At 38.8% G+C, this 16,136-nt stretch overlaps 1 protein-coding gene across 1 annotated transcript in view; it reads right to left on the reverse strand.

Moving 5' to 3' along the window:
• Positions 1-16,136, reverse strand: part of bsnb (bassoon (presynaptic cytomatrix protein) b) — a 451,700-nt gene that overhangs the window by 155,571 nt on the left and 279,993 nt on the right. The window contains exons 7-9 of the mRNA XM_069936943.1: positions 15,212-16,107; positions 4,861-4,939; positions 196-294 (exon numbers count right to left, since the gene is read on the reverse strand). Coding sequence (XP_069793044.1) covers positions 196-294; positions 4,861-4,939; positions 15,212-16,107 — 1,074 coding nt within the window. The remainder of the gene's footprint in view (positions 1-195; positions 295-4,860; positions 4,940-15,211; positions 16,108-16,136) is intronic.

The following is a 16,136-nucleotide window of genomic DNA, read 5'->3' on the forward strand; positions in this document are numbered from 1 at the left end:
GAGTTATTACTATGAGGGAAATTCTTGTCCATTATATGTTTATCTTAAAATTAGGTAAATCGTGAAAGCAGACACGATTTTATTTGGAAAGAGTGGAAAATAATTAGATCTTCTGACACACTTGACTTTTGACTTTAGTGAACTATTGGGTTGACGAGAGTTTTTCTAGCCCATTCTGCACTTGTCTATTTTTACCTTCGGTCAGCTTCCCAGCCTGTTCAGCAGCTCCTCCTGGCAACATTTTTGAAACAAAAGCTCCAATATCACCCTCTTTGTCTTCACCTGCTTTTGAACCTATTGTCAGAGAGAAAACCAAACATTTACAATTTATTTCAGATTCTAACTCCACCATAGCAATTTCCTTGCATTATGTGATTCAGCCAGTGGCAGGGTTTTAGCTGCACCAGGAGTCCTTTAGTACCAGATCAAAGCCACAAATACAATTTCCAACAGAGACTAATATTCAGATTAGGATTTACAATTCTGTTTCTCCTTGCTAATGCTAAGGCACTGAAGTCACAACTCCTCTCAACTCCAGGTGTGATTAGATGGCTTAGAACGAGTCAATGTAGACTCTATTTCATTGTGTCATTCAATTTACTGCAGGCATTTTCCAAAGGCCAACATTGCTATTTAAGAGCTGAACAAAAGACACAGTCAACCAATAAATAATTATTTTTGTGCATTGTTAAAATGATGAAATTATACAAAAGCATAAATGCATGGGGAGGTGACATCATTAACACCAAATTCATAGGTACAGAAGACAATAATGTATTAGTTTCGCACACTTGTATTTAATATGGAACAGGTGAGGGACATTCCAATATTAATAAAATAGCTCTGAAAGATTGCAATGCAAAAGAAAAATAATGGAAACAAAGTTACACCAAATTACAAGCCATTTTTTAAACGTAATGATATATCATGGTAGAAGGTCCTTCCAGCCAATGAAACCTGTGCAGCCCAATTATACTCAATTAACCTATCAACCCCATATGTTTTGGAGGGTGGGAGGAAACTGGAGCACCCGGAAGAAACCCACGCAGATCATGGGGAGAACGTAACACTTCTTACAGTGGCAGTCGGGTCACTGGTGCTGCAATAGTATTGTGCTAATAGTTTAACTTTGCTGCCCAATCTGTATTAAGGAGGCAAAAAGGTGTCAAGATTTAGTCATTGCAGTTCCAAATTAATTGAATTTGTTTGCACCAACAATGTTGCATGTGAAACAAATTGTTGAGTAAGTAATTATGGATTCAAAAAAAATGAGCAAGGTGGTATCATGATCTTTGCGATCTCCTGGATTAAAAGGATTGGAATAGTTTAGTTCAGTTTATTTATTTACATAGGACATTTAAATCAACTCGCGTTGACCAAAGTGCTGTATAGATCAAAAAGTCATCACAACTAGGCAACTATTTAAAGTACAGAATAAAATTAATACGAGAGATAACAATATCACAAGGTAACAATCAGGTGCATGAGGAGAACTCAACGCTAGTGAATGAAAGAACATCTTCAATCTGGATTAAAGGGACCAATTTGATAGAAGGAGGAATGATGCTCCACATTTTGGAGGCTGCAATAGCGAAGGCGTGATCTCCTCTGAGTTTACGATTTGAGCATGGAACAGCCATGTACCCCAAGTTAGCTACCCTGAGGGGTCTTGAAGTGGAATAAGGAGAACTTTAAAATCAATTCTGGTCCATAGTGCAACCAATGGAAAGAGGCCAGAATAGGAGTAATATGGTTCTTCTTCTTGGCACCTGTCAGGAGCCTTGCTGCAACATTCTGAAAAAGTTGCAGAAAGGATAATGAAGACTGACTCATCCCAGTAGAGTGTTAGAATCATCTAAACGGGAAAATATAAGGGCATGGATAACTTTCTCAAGACTTTAAATGAAAGGAATAGGAACAGAAGAGCAAGGCATAAACTGTATACAGCAGTTTTAAAAGAATTTGGATAGCCACTATGCCTCAAAGGTCCAAGAAATATGAATACCAATAACTGTAATGCTGGCAATATTGTCCAACACCACCCCCTCCCTTTCATTTGTCCTATAACCTTCACCATTCCAATGTAGTACCTTATTTTCCATGCATTTCTTTTCAATTATTACCCTTGTAAGCCCCAAAAATTTAATGTACAAAAATTTAATTTAATAGAGAATGGTGAATCTCTGGAATTCTCCATCCTAAAGGGCTGTGGAGACAAAAATCATTGAAAGTGCTTAAGTCGAGCTGGATACATTTTTGAAAGATTGGGGAATTACAACCTCTGGGAAATTGCACAGAACAGAAAATGTCGATCAACAATATTGAATGGCAGGGCAACTCGAGGGGCCAAACTGCTTCGTCCTGTTTCTATTTCTTTGTGTTTCTATTTCATTATATTCTGCATCTTTCAAAGTAATTTTTAGAATGTCATTAGCTACTTTTAGAAGTTCATAATATTATGTCTTAAACACCTCTATATATCTCAGTTATCAATTGTAATAACAGTGTAATAGTTTGGACACTTTTTTGGCACTGCTTCAATATTAAAAAAGAACAATGTGGATCCCAAGGTGTTCAGCTTGAATTTTGAGCAGCTGATAGTTCTTTGTTGTACTGTAACCACATCACAGTTCCAGCATTTTAACTGAACCTCTGCAAAGCCATAAGGTTCCTCTCACCTTTGCAGTGTCAGATATGGAGCACAGTGGGTGTATAAGGTTTACTGAAGTGGAAAAGAAGAGTGGGTACAGCTCAGCAAAACAATGCCTTGGGCTCTTGTCAATTGGGCATAAATACCTTTTTTTGCACGGCCAATTAGTTCTGCACAACTACAAAAACAGAATTGCTGAAGATATTTGGCAGGTTTAATAGGCATCTATGAAGCTAAAACAGGATAAATGGGAAACTCTTCAACCTATATTGCTTTGGCTGTAGAATCAATCTTAGTCATTGAGTTGAATATGTAGATAGTTGTTTCGGTGTATACTTGGAGGCTAAATAACATGTAATCACCAACCCACTTATTGTAAAATTTAACAGAATCCATGAAAGAGAGGTCCTTGATCAGCCTGTCCCTCCACACAAGACAAGACCTATGACAAGAAAGTCCACAAAGAAATACTGGCAACATGGACCACCTCTATTTTTTAATTTGATTTTTAAATTAAATGCAGACATACCCCAAGATCACAGGCCTTTTCGGTCCATAAGCTCGTGCTGCCCAATTACACCCAATTGACCTACACACTGGTATGTTTTTGAATGGTGGGAAGAAACCAGAGCACCAGGAAGAAACATATGCACACAGACGGGAAGAACATACAAGCTCCTATAGACAATACTGGATTTGAACCTAGGTTGCTGGTGGTGTAGCACTCTTACACTAACTGCTACACTAACCATGCCAGGAGACAGCGATGATTATATTCATCATTGCATTTGTGATTTTGAGGAAGGAGGTTTTACAATCAAAATATTAAGTTTGTCACTGAGCTCATCATTGACTGGACAGCAACAACCCTTTCCTTCCGTAATTTCTGAAATGTTTACTGACTACAATAAAAACATATAAAGCAGTGGACAGATATCATTAATACTGACTCTATAGCATCCATTAGTTCCAATAACTGATAATTAAAGTAAAGCTCGCATCCACTTAAAGGCCAACATCAAAGTGCTGATTTCATTATAATGTGTCAAATGAGCAGGCCACATATTTGCAATCTGAGTCAACTCCAAAAAGAGACCATCTATTTCAGATCTATCAAGAGATTACAAGGTGAACAGAACTACTGTCGAAGGATGTTCTCAGCTTCTTTGCAAAAATAGAACAACTTTACTAACTTGATCAAATCAATGGCTCATGAACATTCAAAATGGAAAAGGAGCATTTGGAATAGCATAGAGAACAATTCAGGAGCATGAGGGGCTCTCAATCACCACAAGTCCCCACAACCATCCGCAAGTCACTTCCTCCACCTCCTGTAGCAGAATCTGTGCATCTCATAGTGCCCCACTGGCCACCGCAGAACATGCAGAACTGGAGCGAAAGCTAGTCAACCCTGACCCCAAGAGACTGGCAATAAAAACTGTTGATTGTTTTGTGGCAGACAAAGCAAATAAGTGTGTTCTCATTGCTTTGGATAATGGATTATTTGAGATGTTAGAAACGCTACACTATTTTTTTCTTCCTTTCCATCTCATCTTCTCTTGATCCGTTTTTCTCTTTCTTTCTTTGAATCTAAAATAATCGAATTGGCTCACTATTTATTTCACTGCTCCACCAAGGTGGATATGCTTTGTATATCATCAGCATGGTTTTTGGGAAAAGATTTTAAAATAAAATTGTGCATGTATACTTCTTACTAATGAAGTAGAAACAAGAGCTGACTCTATATTGATTTGTGACTCTAAGCATTGCACATCCATCAGAAAATCAGTTCTTCTCTCTCATAGACATTACCCAATATGCTAGGTATTTTCAATATCTCTTTTTGGTTTCAGATTGAGAGCTTCAACTTGTACTTCCATGTGTCTCTTTGTTTTCTTTCTAATTGCTTTCCTTGACTTTATAAAACTGTTTTGTAAACGACATTTCATAATTGCAACCTTGATCTCACTCGATCAAAGATATTCCCATTGTCCTATCCCCCCCCATCCTTTCTACAATTAAAATTAATTTGTTTCTTCACCATTGCAGTTGTAAAAAAAAGGTCTCTGACTTGAAGCATTGACTCAGCATTTTTTTGCTTTTATTACACTTTCCTCTTTCCCTATTTTGAATATAAAATTATGATCCGATATGAGCATGTTCTCCTCTAAGCAAGTATTTTAACCAAGTCCTGGTGCCAGTGAACATACCTGCTAAATTAGCAGCTCGCTGTGGTCCAGTTGCTTGTTTTACTGCAGGTTTTGCAGATGTTGTTTGATCCAACTTTGCCTGGAAGAGAAAATAAATCATTAGAAATCAATTTTTATGAAAAATTAACTTGCACTTACATTAGACCTTAAACAATCTGAGGTGACCCCAGACTCCTTTGCAACCAATTTAGAACTTTTCTAAATCATAGACACAATTAAAATGTAGCAACAGGTAACCAAAGCAAGGTTGGGGTAGCAGTTAGTGCAACGGCTTTACAGGGCTAGCGATTGGGATTGGACCTGGGCTCCAATCCCGTGCTGTCTGTAAGGAGTTTGTAAGTTCTCCCCGTGTCTTCATGGGTTTTCTCCAGGGGCTCCAGTTTCCTCCCACCCTTCAAAAACGTAACAGGGTGTAAGTGAATAGGGTGCAATTTGGCCGAATTGGCCAGTTACAGTGCTGTATGTCTAATTTAATTTAATTTAAATTTATGTGCTGCAAAATCTCGCAAACCTGCATTAAAGAAATTGGTTGAAAGTTAAATCATGGTCATGAGACACGGGAGAACTCTCGATTAAAAAAAAACACTGATTGCATTGTTTACATTCACCTGGACAGATGGTTGACATCATTTTAAAACACAGCACTTCAGATACAGCAGCACAGCCTGAGCATGGCACAACAGATTCAGTTTAGATTATGTTCTCAACACCCTTAAAGTCAGATTTGAACCCATAAACCAATTTCATAGAAATTAGAAACATATTTAGCCAAACGTACTTGTCCAGAACTCTGCAACAAAGAATTTTCTACTTTTTTCCTCCCTCCCCCAACCTGTGTCACTTGAAGGAACACAGGAGTAATGAAACAATTTGGAAATCTATCATTCTTTCATTATTCCCTTGAAAACTAATGCTAATTTTACCTGCTCAAGGATAAGTATGTTAATAAATGTCCATTGACCACACTCACTTTTCTGAATGAAACTGATTTAATAAGAGGAATGTTCTGCAAAAACAAACCAGGGAGTTGGCTAAAGAGATCAAGGGGTATGGAGAAAACAGGAATAGAGTACTTATCTGCCATGATTGTATTGAGTAGCAGTACAGGCTCAAAGGGCTGAATAGCCTACTCCGACACCTATATTTTATGTTTCTATATTTCCGTGTGCCCCCAAATGCAATTCAGTGAGATGCTCTCAAAATCCATTGATGTCTTCATCTTTCAAGTTACCTTTGAAATTCACCATTAGTTCAAGTGTAATCATGGTTTGTTAAAGGCATTAATGATGTCAGTGCTTCACAGCACTTCTGAAAGTTGAAGAAAACAGCATTTAACTTTTTACTTGGTCCTTCTTCTGTTTCCAAAGAATTTTTAGGGTAAAATCAATTTCCCTCACCCTGTAACTTTGATGTCTGGCATCTTTCTTTACCTAAGACACTAACACGTGATAAATCAAAAATAATTCTGTGCTGTTATTTTGTCATTCCCATATTTCAAAGGAATTAATGAAAATTAAAATCTAAATGTTTAAGCTAGTGTTGTATGAAATTTCTGCATTGTTTTCACTTTGCAACCTTAACTGGTTATTAAAACCAAGCCAGAACTCATAACCCTCATTTATAATTTCTCACGATGAGTTGTGCGTACAAGTCGTGTAATCAGAAACTGATTTTTAAAAATGCAACATGTCACACTAATTACACCATAGGTTGCTAACTAGAGTATAGTCGCAACTAGGACTGTATAGGGTTGACAACACAGCACAGCAACATCTTCTTGAATGCAATCACTCCCAGCATTGAGGCTCTAATTACACTCAGTTGACTCTAATGGCCAGGTTATATCATTTACTTGCTGATACCAGATTCCCTTAACAGACAAACCATCTCAGACTCTGTCACAGAAGAAAATACCACGTGGACAGTGGAAACAGTTCAAGAATTTTCTCAAAGCCTCATTTGAAAACTGAAAATTCCCATCAACTTGGCAAACCAAGGAACTGGAGGGTACAAGTGGTGAGATACCAAACCATATGAGAACTCCGAGAGGTGGTCAAAGCAGCCTTGGAACATTAAAGTGGACAAATCCCCAGGGACTTATGTGGTGCATCTTCCAACTTGTGGGAAGCTATAAAGAAATTGTGAGGCACTGGCTGAGATATTTTCATCATAGTTGGCCTCTGTGGAAGCATCAGAAGACTGGAGTGTTGCTAATGCTGTGTCATTATTCAAAAAGAGCAGCAAGGACAAGCCAGACAACTACAGACCACTGAGCCTGATGTTAGTGGTTGGAAAGTTGCAGGAACAGGATCTTCTGACATCAGTCTAGTCAGGAATTGTATGGAGGTAGTCACCATGGATTTGTGCATGATAGATTGTGCATCAAGAATCTGACAAGAGTTTTATCGAAGAGGTGACCAAGAAGGTAAATGAGGACAAGGCAGAGGACTTTGTATGTGGGACAAAGTCCTGCATGGCAGCTTCATTTGGAAGGTTAAATCACATGGTATTCAAGGTTAGCTTGCCTGTTCAATTCAAAACTGGCTTAATGAAAGGAGTCCGAGGGTAGTAGTGGAAGGATGTTTTTCTGATTGCAGGTCTGTGTCCAGTGGTGTGCCACAAGGGTTGGTATTGGGTTCACTGCTGTTTCCCATGTATATTTAACAATTTAGATAGCAATGTAGTTGATTAGAAAAATTTCTGGATGACACCAAAATTAGTGGTGCAGTAGTAATGAGGAAGTAAGTTTATAACAGGATTCGGATCAATTAGGTAGGTGGGCCAAAGAGTGGAAAATAGGATTTAACTCAGAAAAATGTGAGATGTTACATTTTGGTTAGTCAAACCAGGTCAGGACTTCCATCATGAATGGAAAATGTTGCAAAACAGAAAGACCTAGGAGTACAGGTGCATAGTTCTTTGAAAGCGGTAACTCTGATGGATAAGGTGGTGAAAAAAGTGTTTGAAATGCTCATCTTCTTTGGGAAAGGTTCAGAGTATAAAAGTTGGGAACTCATATTTCAACTGTATAAGTCATTGGAATACTGTGTGTGGTTAAGGTCACCCAACAATAGGAACAACATAAAACAACTGGAAGCAGTGCAGAGGAGATCTGCCATGATATTGCTGGACTGGAGGAGTTGAGTTAAAGGGAGGGATTGATGGGTTATCTTAGAGAGGTTTACAAACTCATGAGCGGCATGGTTAAAGTGAATGCTCACAGTGGTTTTCCCCATAGTAGATCATTCTAGAACTAGAGGGCATAGGTTTAAAGTGAGTGGGGAAAGATTAAGGAGGGGCTGGAGAATTTTTTTCACCCATCTGGAATGAGCTGCCAGAGGAAACTGCAGAAGTGTATACAATAACAACATTCGAAGGACAGATAAATTTATGGATAAGAGAGGCTTGTTGGGATATCAACCAATTACAGGCAAAGAGGATTAGTCCAAAATACCATATTGTGTGACATGGACTCTTGAACTTGTTCTATGCTGTGTAACTCCATAACTATGGCACAGTTAGTGTTGCGGTTAGCACAGCACCTTTATAGCACCAGCAATTCGGACCAGACTGGTGTTAGAATTTTGCACTATCTGTAAGGAGTTTATACATTGTCCCTATGTTTGTGTGAGTTTTCTCTAGGGGGTCTGGTTTTCTCCCACCATTCAAAACGTACCGGGGGTAGATTAATGGGTGTAAGTTAGGCAGCACACACTCATGGTCCAAAATGGCCTGTTCTGTGCTGTATGTCTGTCTAAATGTAATTGTTGGACTCTCTGGCCCATTGGAGCTTAAAATGAAGAAAGAACATTTGGGTTGGCATTGATAACAGTATTAATTCTGTTATCTCAATTACAGTAAAACCCCTCGTATGTGGAATTCAAGCAAATGGTAAAAAAAAAACAAGGAAAATAAATTAAAAAAATTAAAATAAATAAGAATAAAATGATAGTCCCGGGGCTCCAAGGTCCATAGGCTGGGCGTGGCCATCTTGATTATGCATGCGCACAGGAATCAAGATGGTTGTGCCCAGCCTATGGACCCTAGGACACCGACTAAGAAAGGTAAGTACGTATATTTTGGCTCTTACATGCCCTGTACCTCTTTTATAGTTTGTCAAATACAACTTAATCCATGTAAATTTTACATTTAAAAAAAAATTTCAGTTGTATGTGAGGATGGACGCAAGTCACATAGATCACAAATCAGGTATATTATTTTGTCCTTTGTCTTTTAAACTGTTTATTCTTAATGCATATGTATTGATTAGTTATAAAAGAGCACGCCTCAAGCAACCAGAAAATATGCATATTCAGCATATACTAATCCCTATAGGTGCCGTATACCAGAGGTTTTAGTATCGTTAGAAGTCCTGGAATGGGATTGAGAGGTGCTTATCAAATGTTTTAAAGAAAGATGATTAATTGGAAATGGTACAAAATCACAAAAAGGATATTAAAGAACAGTGAAAGGCTAATGACAAGCGGGTTTCAATTTTCTATTTATTTTGTCTCCCAGAATTGCACCGATCTTTTGAAGATTGAATTGTTTAGTGATGGACTGGAGAGAAATGTGACCTGGTTAAGAGTTAATCAATTTTTTTTTTTTTTTAAACACATACTGACCAGTCTATTTGACAGATTCATTCTTAATATTTTATATTATTAAATTATTTTTGCTGTAATTTCAGGAACTCTTTAGAATGATTCATAATATTTTTCATGGATGCAAGATGACAAATAATTCCAAAACTATGTACATTTATTGATTTTACTTTTCAGTTCATCAAGCAGTGAAATTATTCTTTGACCTTGCAGAATAAATGTAGGCTGAGGTTTTATTAAAAGCCTCTGATACATTGAGATAATCAAAGAACTCTTTGATGTGTCACTGCATTGTGGAGAATGTTGTAAGCCAGTGAACAATCTTTGTTGTGTCACCTAATTATTTCTCTGAGATATAAGATGAAACTCATTTTTTATAGAGACGGAATGAGGGCAATGATTATTCAGTACTATGTCAACAATTCAAATGCAAAAATCGAGCATCTGTGTGCACACATTTCTCTACAACTTTAGTTGGCTTAAAGTGTTCTATTTTTGCACCTTGCTTTCAAACAAGTGACAGCATCATTTAATTTAGATTGCAGAGGTGTGGGACCATGATTTTTGCAGCATTTATTTCAGTCAATTGATAAAATAACTTTGTCTGCATACTTTTGTAATGCAATATGTGATTCACATGTACATGCTGTAAAACAAATATCAAATAAATGAGTTAACTGTGAGACTTCTGTTGAAAAAGGATGTGTGGTTAATTCATTCCGAACTTTAATATTTGAAGTATGGACAGTAACTCTTGTGAAATAACCTGGATCATGGACTCACTTTTTTTTCAGATTATGGATATTTCAATTTTCCTCCCCATTATAAACTCTTCAGATATTTCTTCACAACTGAAACTGGAGCTGAACTCTTTTTGAGAAGGACATCAGTTCTGGTGGCAATATCAACATGAATTTGTATTGCATCTTCAAATAATGCAACACCATACTGCTCTTCAGTATGGGTTAAAAATAAAATTTATCAGTAATGATGTGAAGATCGAGGATAGCATTGTCAAAAAGTCGGTTTTAGGGAGCATCTTGAAAGATGAAAATAATGGAGAAGCACAAAAAGGGAAGAGTCCTACGTGGCATCCAGTCACAGCCATCAGCAGTGGAGGGATTAAAAATGAGGTCACTAACAAGCAACTGTGGACAGCTGTCGCAATTTCAGAGGGCTGTGGCACTGGAACAGATTAGATTACAGGAAAAGGGAGAGGCAAGACAAGGATTAATTTGAAAACAAAAGACAAAACTTTTAATAGAGACACTACTCAAAAGTAAGCCAATGTTTAAAATTGAGCCCTGTGGCAATGAATAAGTGTGATAGATTAAGATGAGGACACCAGGGATTTGTTCATCTTAAATTTATGAAGGACAAGAGGCAAGCTCAGAATATGTTCGAATTATCATATTTAGAACCAAACACCCAGTGGCTAAATTCCAACCACAAGAGACACCTGCAACCAAAATGGTTAAATGAACCGCTGATACGACAGCGGTAAATAGTTTTGATGTTAGCTTGTTAGGTAAAGAAAGAATATCAAATTCTATATGCTTCATAAATTTCCACAAAAGATTTAAAACATGGAATGAAATCTGAGATGTTCAAGGCATTGAAAATATACACAGGTGAATGGAAGAGGGGTGGAAGAAAGAATAAAAAACAGCCAAGTATTTTATCGCAGAGCTAAATGAATTGTAAAACAGGGAGAAATAGGCTTTATGGGAGATTTCTTATTTGTTAAAATGAATGAATCCAGAGGTTTCTTGACTAAGTATATATGAAACCGTGCACAAAATGAGTCAATTAGGCACAATTAAAAGAGTAGGTTTCAAACTTTTTCTTTCACACCACTTTAAGCAATCCCTTTCTAATCACAGAGCACCTATGGCATAGTGATTACTTAAAGTCGTACGTGACTGGAAAGAAAAAGGTTGAGAACCACTGGGTTAGACATTTTATTCAATCTCAGATCCCTGATTTTCTGCAAATTCCCGAAGTGAATATTCTTGATTTACTTATTTACAGCTTTCTCATAAATGTTCAATATCTCTTACTTATAACAATTTGCTTGATTTAAGAATGGCCTCGTTAGTTAAGATCAAGAGAGATTGGGAACAGGATTTGATTCTTTCAATCTTTGATGAGGTTTGGGATTCCATTTGTAATTTGATTAATACGACCTCTCTTTGTGCACGACATTACTTTCAGCAATTGAGTGTGGTCCATAAAGTACATATGTCTAAATTTAAATGATCTCGTTCTTCCTCCAATATAAAATTGTAAAATTGACAAATGTAAAATTGCTGAGGCTTCTTTGATTCACATGTTTTGGACTTGCCCTAATTTCAAAAAGTTTTGAAAGATATTTTTCAAGCATTATCGGTGATTCTTAAGGTCAAACTGGAACCTTGCCCTTTAATAGCTCTTTTCAGATCATTTGAAGATGATAACATTTTATTGACTTCAACTCAAAATTGAATTTTATCTTTTACTTTATTAGGCACTTTCAGGTGGCCAATTGCCCCGCTTGTAAAGCTGCATATTTTGGCAATATGTGGCTGTTGGGAAGCCACGTGAATGTGCAGGAGGTGCCTGCAAGGTGAACTTTGTAACCCTCCTCCGAGATTAGCACAGTGGCCTCCCCAGCCATCTGAATGCAGCCGCCTAAAAGCTGCAGAGCAGAGCCAGCTGGCTGGGCTGTCAGCGAGGGGACTGCAGGGCTAGAGCGGAAGGCGGGGAAGAAGGGGGTGGAGCGGCCAGCAGGGGAGAAGGGGGCTGGAGTGGCCGGCGGCGGAGAGGGGGGCTGGAGTGGCCGGGGCGGGGGGGAGAAGGGGACTGGCCGAAACAATGCCAGTACCCAACTCGAGCACAGTACTCACCCGCCGGCCGCTCCAGCCCCCATACACACCCGCCAGCTGCTCCAGTCTCCTTCACCCCTACCGGTCGCTCCAGCCTCCTTCTCTCCCACCGGGGGGCAGAGCGATCAGTGTGGGGACATTCTAACATTCCATGCGGGATGTCCCTGCGCTAATAGCCTGCACTGGCTGTCCCAGCTGATAGCCAGCCATCCTAACATGACAGCCCAAGGGACAGAAGCTAGTGTGCACTCAGATGCGCATCCAGGTGCAGCTGTCCCTTCAGGTGGCCAGTGCTGTGCTTTTAGCACTGCCACCTGAACGGCAAGTCAAAGGGCCGCTTCCTCTTCTTCAGGCGCATTCTTAGCGGAGAATACACCTGAAGAAGCCTATTGATAGCCAGACATGCAATTTTGATTAAATGGAAAGATAATGCTCCACCTACACAAACAAACACACACACAATGACTAAATGTTATTATGTCTTGTTTAAGTTTAGAAAAAAATAGATATTACATTAAAGATTCATATACTAATTTCATAAAGAAATGGGTCCCTTTATCATTATCTACAATTCTACGGTTGGCATACCCTTCGATGCTGTGCTGCCTGTTTCCAGCTTATCGTCATTTGATTTTTTTTTCACATTAGTAGGAGTTTTGAATTTATGGGGTTTTGGATTTTTTTTCATTTTTTTGATATTTGTATTTCATAATATAATCAAACTATTTAATTACTGTAAACCTTAATAAAATATCTTAAAAAGAAAGAAAATTAATGGTTGTACAGTGAAACGGATGTCAAAATGTAAAACCAACCCAGGCTTACTAAGTGGTGGCAGAAATGTGATGGTTTCACGAGTTTTCTTAATAATTTTAAAATATTAGAAATAATTACTGTATTTCCTAAATAACCTTAACTGTTGTGATCAGGAGAAATTATATAATTTAAATCTATATTAATATTCCGAGACAATAGGCCACAAACCTTACTGCAACATGGATCAAATAAAAAATGCATAAATAATTTTATGAGGTTGCCTTCACGTACGAGGAAAGTCAAAAACTTGCTTCATGAAGGGTTAGGGTGTAACAAAAAATTCTGATCAATAAGACTAGTTTATACATCCCAATGAGACTGCTGAAGCCCAGGACTGTGAGGCACCCTGCTGATATTGCACTCATCAAAGAAAATTATACATCTGTTGGAAGCACCTTGGTGGAAAGTATTGTGCTATGCCTACAAACATGACCTAGGAATGGGCTTTCATGAATAGTAATCATCTTTAGTATTTGATGGCAAATCTAACCAATTGCATCATGGCCACCAAATTTTGTCCATTAACATGTACAAAAGGCTCTGCCTCAGCTAACATTCTAAAGGATCCCCATCACCCTTCAAGCAGAACATAGAGAAGCCTCGTGTCCCACATTTCTAGCTTTTTTTCCTCCAACAACTATAAGGCTCTTGAAACTCTCCATACTACCTCAACTGGGACATTCCTCCAGGACAACTAAAGGCTCTTGAAACTCTCCATACTACCTCAACCGAGACATTCCTCCAGGACCACCAAAGGCTCTTGAAACTCTCCATACTACCTCAACCGGGACATTCCTCCAGGACCACCAAAGGCTCTTGAAACTCTCCATACTACCTCAACTGGGACATTCCTCCAGGACAACTAAAGGCTCTTGAAACTCTCCATACTACCTCAACCGGGACATTCCTCCAGGACCACCAAAGTTCTATCTGTACTATTGTACTAACCACAGTCATGAACATTGATCTGTCTTTTTATATTTATTGTTTTATTTTTCTTTTGTAAGATATATTTATATTCTTTTATATTTACTGCTTGTGCACTATATGTAGCTGCAACAAGCAAGAATTTAAGTACATCTGTACATTGTACTTGTGAATATAACAATAAACTTTTATCAGTCATCTTTTCCTCTGAAGAAATCAAAAACAGCCACTCTCCATGAAAACTTTACACTGTGATACTTTCTCCCATGTCCCCAGTAGACTGAGCTGATGGAATTCTGAACTAGTCATCAGTGCTCTGACATGCCTCAATGTAATTACTTGTAATGAATATCATGGGTGACTCCTTTTCTGGTATAGAAAGAACATATTAACCATCCTCAAATTTTAGGCAGATGGCCATAACATTCTCATGCCAAGTACATCCATCAAAATACATTGACTGTACACTTTTTCGATGTCCGCTCAGTTTCCGGTGAAGAGGATTCAGCCAATGGTTATTCAAGTTTCTGTGCCTTGTGCATACCTCTGTCTTCAATTTAACGCTACTTTTCTTGTATTTCCTCAGAACCCTATATTTCAAGATGAATATTAAAATGTACTGATTCAATTTAATCCTGGGTCATGATTTTTAACCAAGCTGAGCTGAAAAATGTAATTTGCCAGAAAATTTAACTCATTGGTAATCTGAAATCAATTGCAATTTTACTGAGAAATTGAAAATATCTGAAAAAGGAAAAATAAACCAAGAGAATACTAAAGAAATTGAAACAGAATTTTGTTTATGCTAATATCTTTACAACAGTGTCCCTTAGGGGAAAGATAAAAGGGTGGCATCACTCCTCATTCCAATCCAATGACCACTTAATCAACATGTGTGCCAAACAGCATCAGACATGCTGAGGTATCTCCACAGCAACGAAGCAATCAAAGTTGGCATTTTATATTCAGAATGGTAAGGTTGATTAGAAATTGGAAAGCTGTTAGCATCGATGGAATCATATGCAATGTGAACCATTATCTTTAGGAGGAATGTCAGCAAAACGAAAAATATATATACATATAAGTTATACTGTTCATTCCTTGTCCTGATAATTATGTAATAACGGAATTAAAAATTACCATGGTTGGTCTTGTTTGCGACTGTTGCGCTTGGGACTGAGGTTGAGGTTGTTGTTGTCTGACTGTTTGCTGAAGTGTCTGTTGTTGCTGTGCCTGTTGTGGTGGAGGCTGTTGCTGCTGCTGCGCTGGTTGCTGCTGGGTTTGCCGTAGCTCTTGTGGTTGCGGCGCCCGTGCTGGTTGCTGCTGGGGCTGCCGTGCCCTTTGCTGTGGTTGAGGTTGGTGTGGCTGCTGCTGTTGCAGCGTCGGCGCTTGTTGCTGAACTTGCGGCAGTGGCTGCACTTGTGATGGTTGAGGGTGCCGCGCTTGCGATGCTGCCTGCCGCCCTGCCTGAACTGAGTGACTTTGTCGTGATGGTGGCGGCTGGCTGTGTTGCGTCCGAGTATACTGTTGAGGTGACGAGGATTCCGACTGTCTTCTGGTTGGCTGTTGCTGTGAGTGCTTTTGGGATCGTGGTGGCTCAGCATCCAGGTGATGCCCTGAAGATGATCGAGGCTGGGTCCATTCTGCAGAACCTAAGTGAGGATCTCGTTGGGATCTCTGCTCTGATTGTTGGCTCCTTTTCTGTAAAGCTTGTTGAGAAGATTGCCGGGGTTCTTGGCGAAATTGCTCTTTTGAATGCTGCCTTGATTTCCGTGAAGGTTCTTCAGCTGCATGGCGTGACGAGTGTCGGGCAGGCTCTCCATACTGATATGCAGACTGCTTCTGGTGCTCTTTTGAGGAGTAGCGTGACTGTGAACGATCAACCGGTTGCCATGAATCATTTGTTGGTTCATCATAGTCATGGCGTGGATGGCTTCGGTAACCGCGTCTCTGGGCTGAAGACTGTCCACTGTAATGTCTAGAACGCTCCCTTGGCTTTTCAAACCAGTCTGTCTCCTCTTGGCCCAAGTGATAGGCTTCAAAAACCAAAAACATATTACAGTAA

The sequence above is a fragment of the Narcine bancroftii genome, chromosome 5 (genome assembly GCF_036971445.1).
Source record: "Narcine bancroftii isolate sNarBan1 chromosome 5, sNarBan1.hap1, whole genome shotgun sequence".
Taxonomy (NCBI): Eukaryota; Metazoa; Chordata; class Chondrichthyes; order Torpediniformes; family Narcinidae; genus Narcine; species Narcine bancroftii.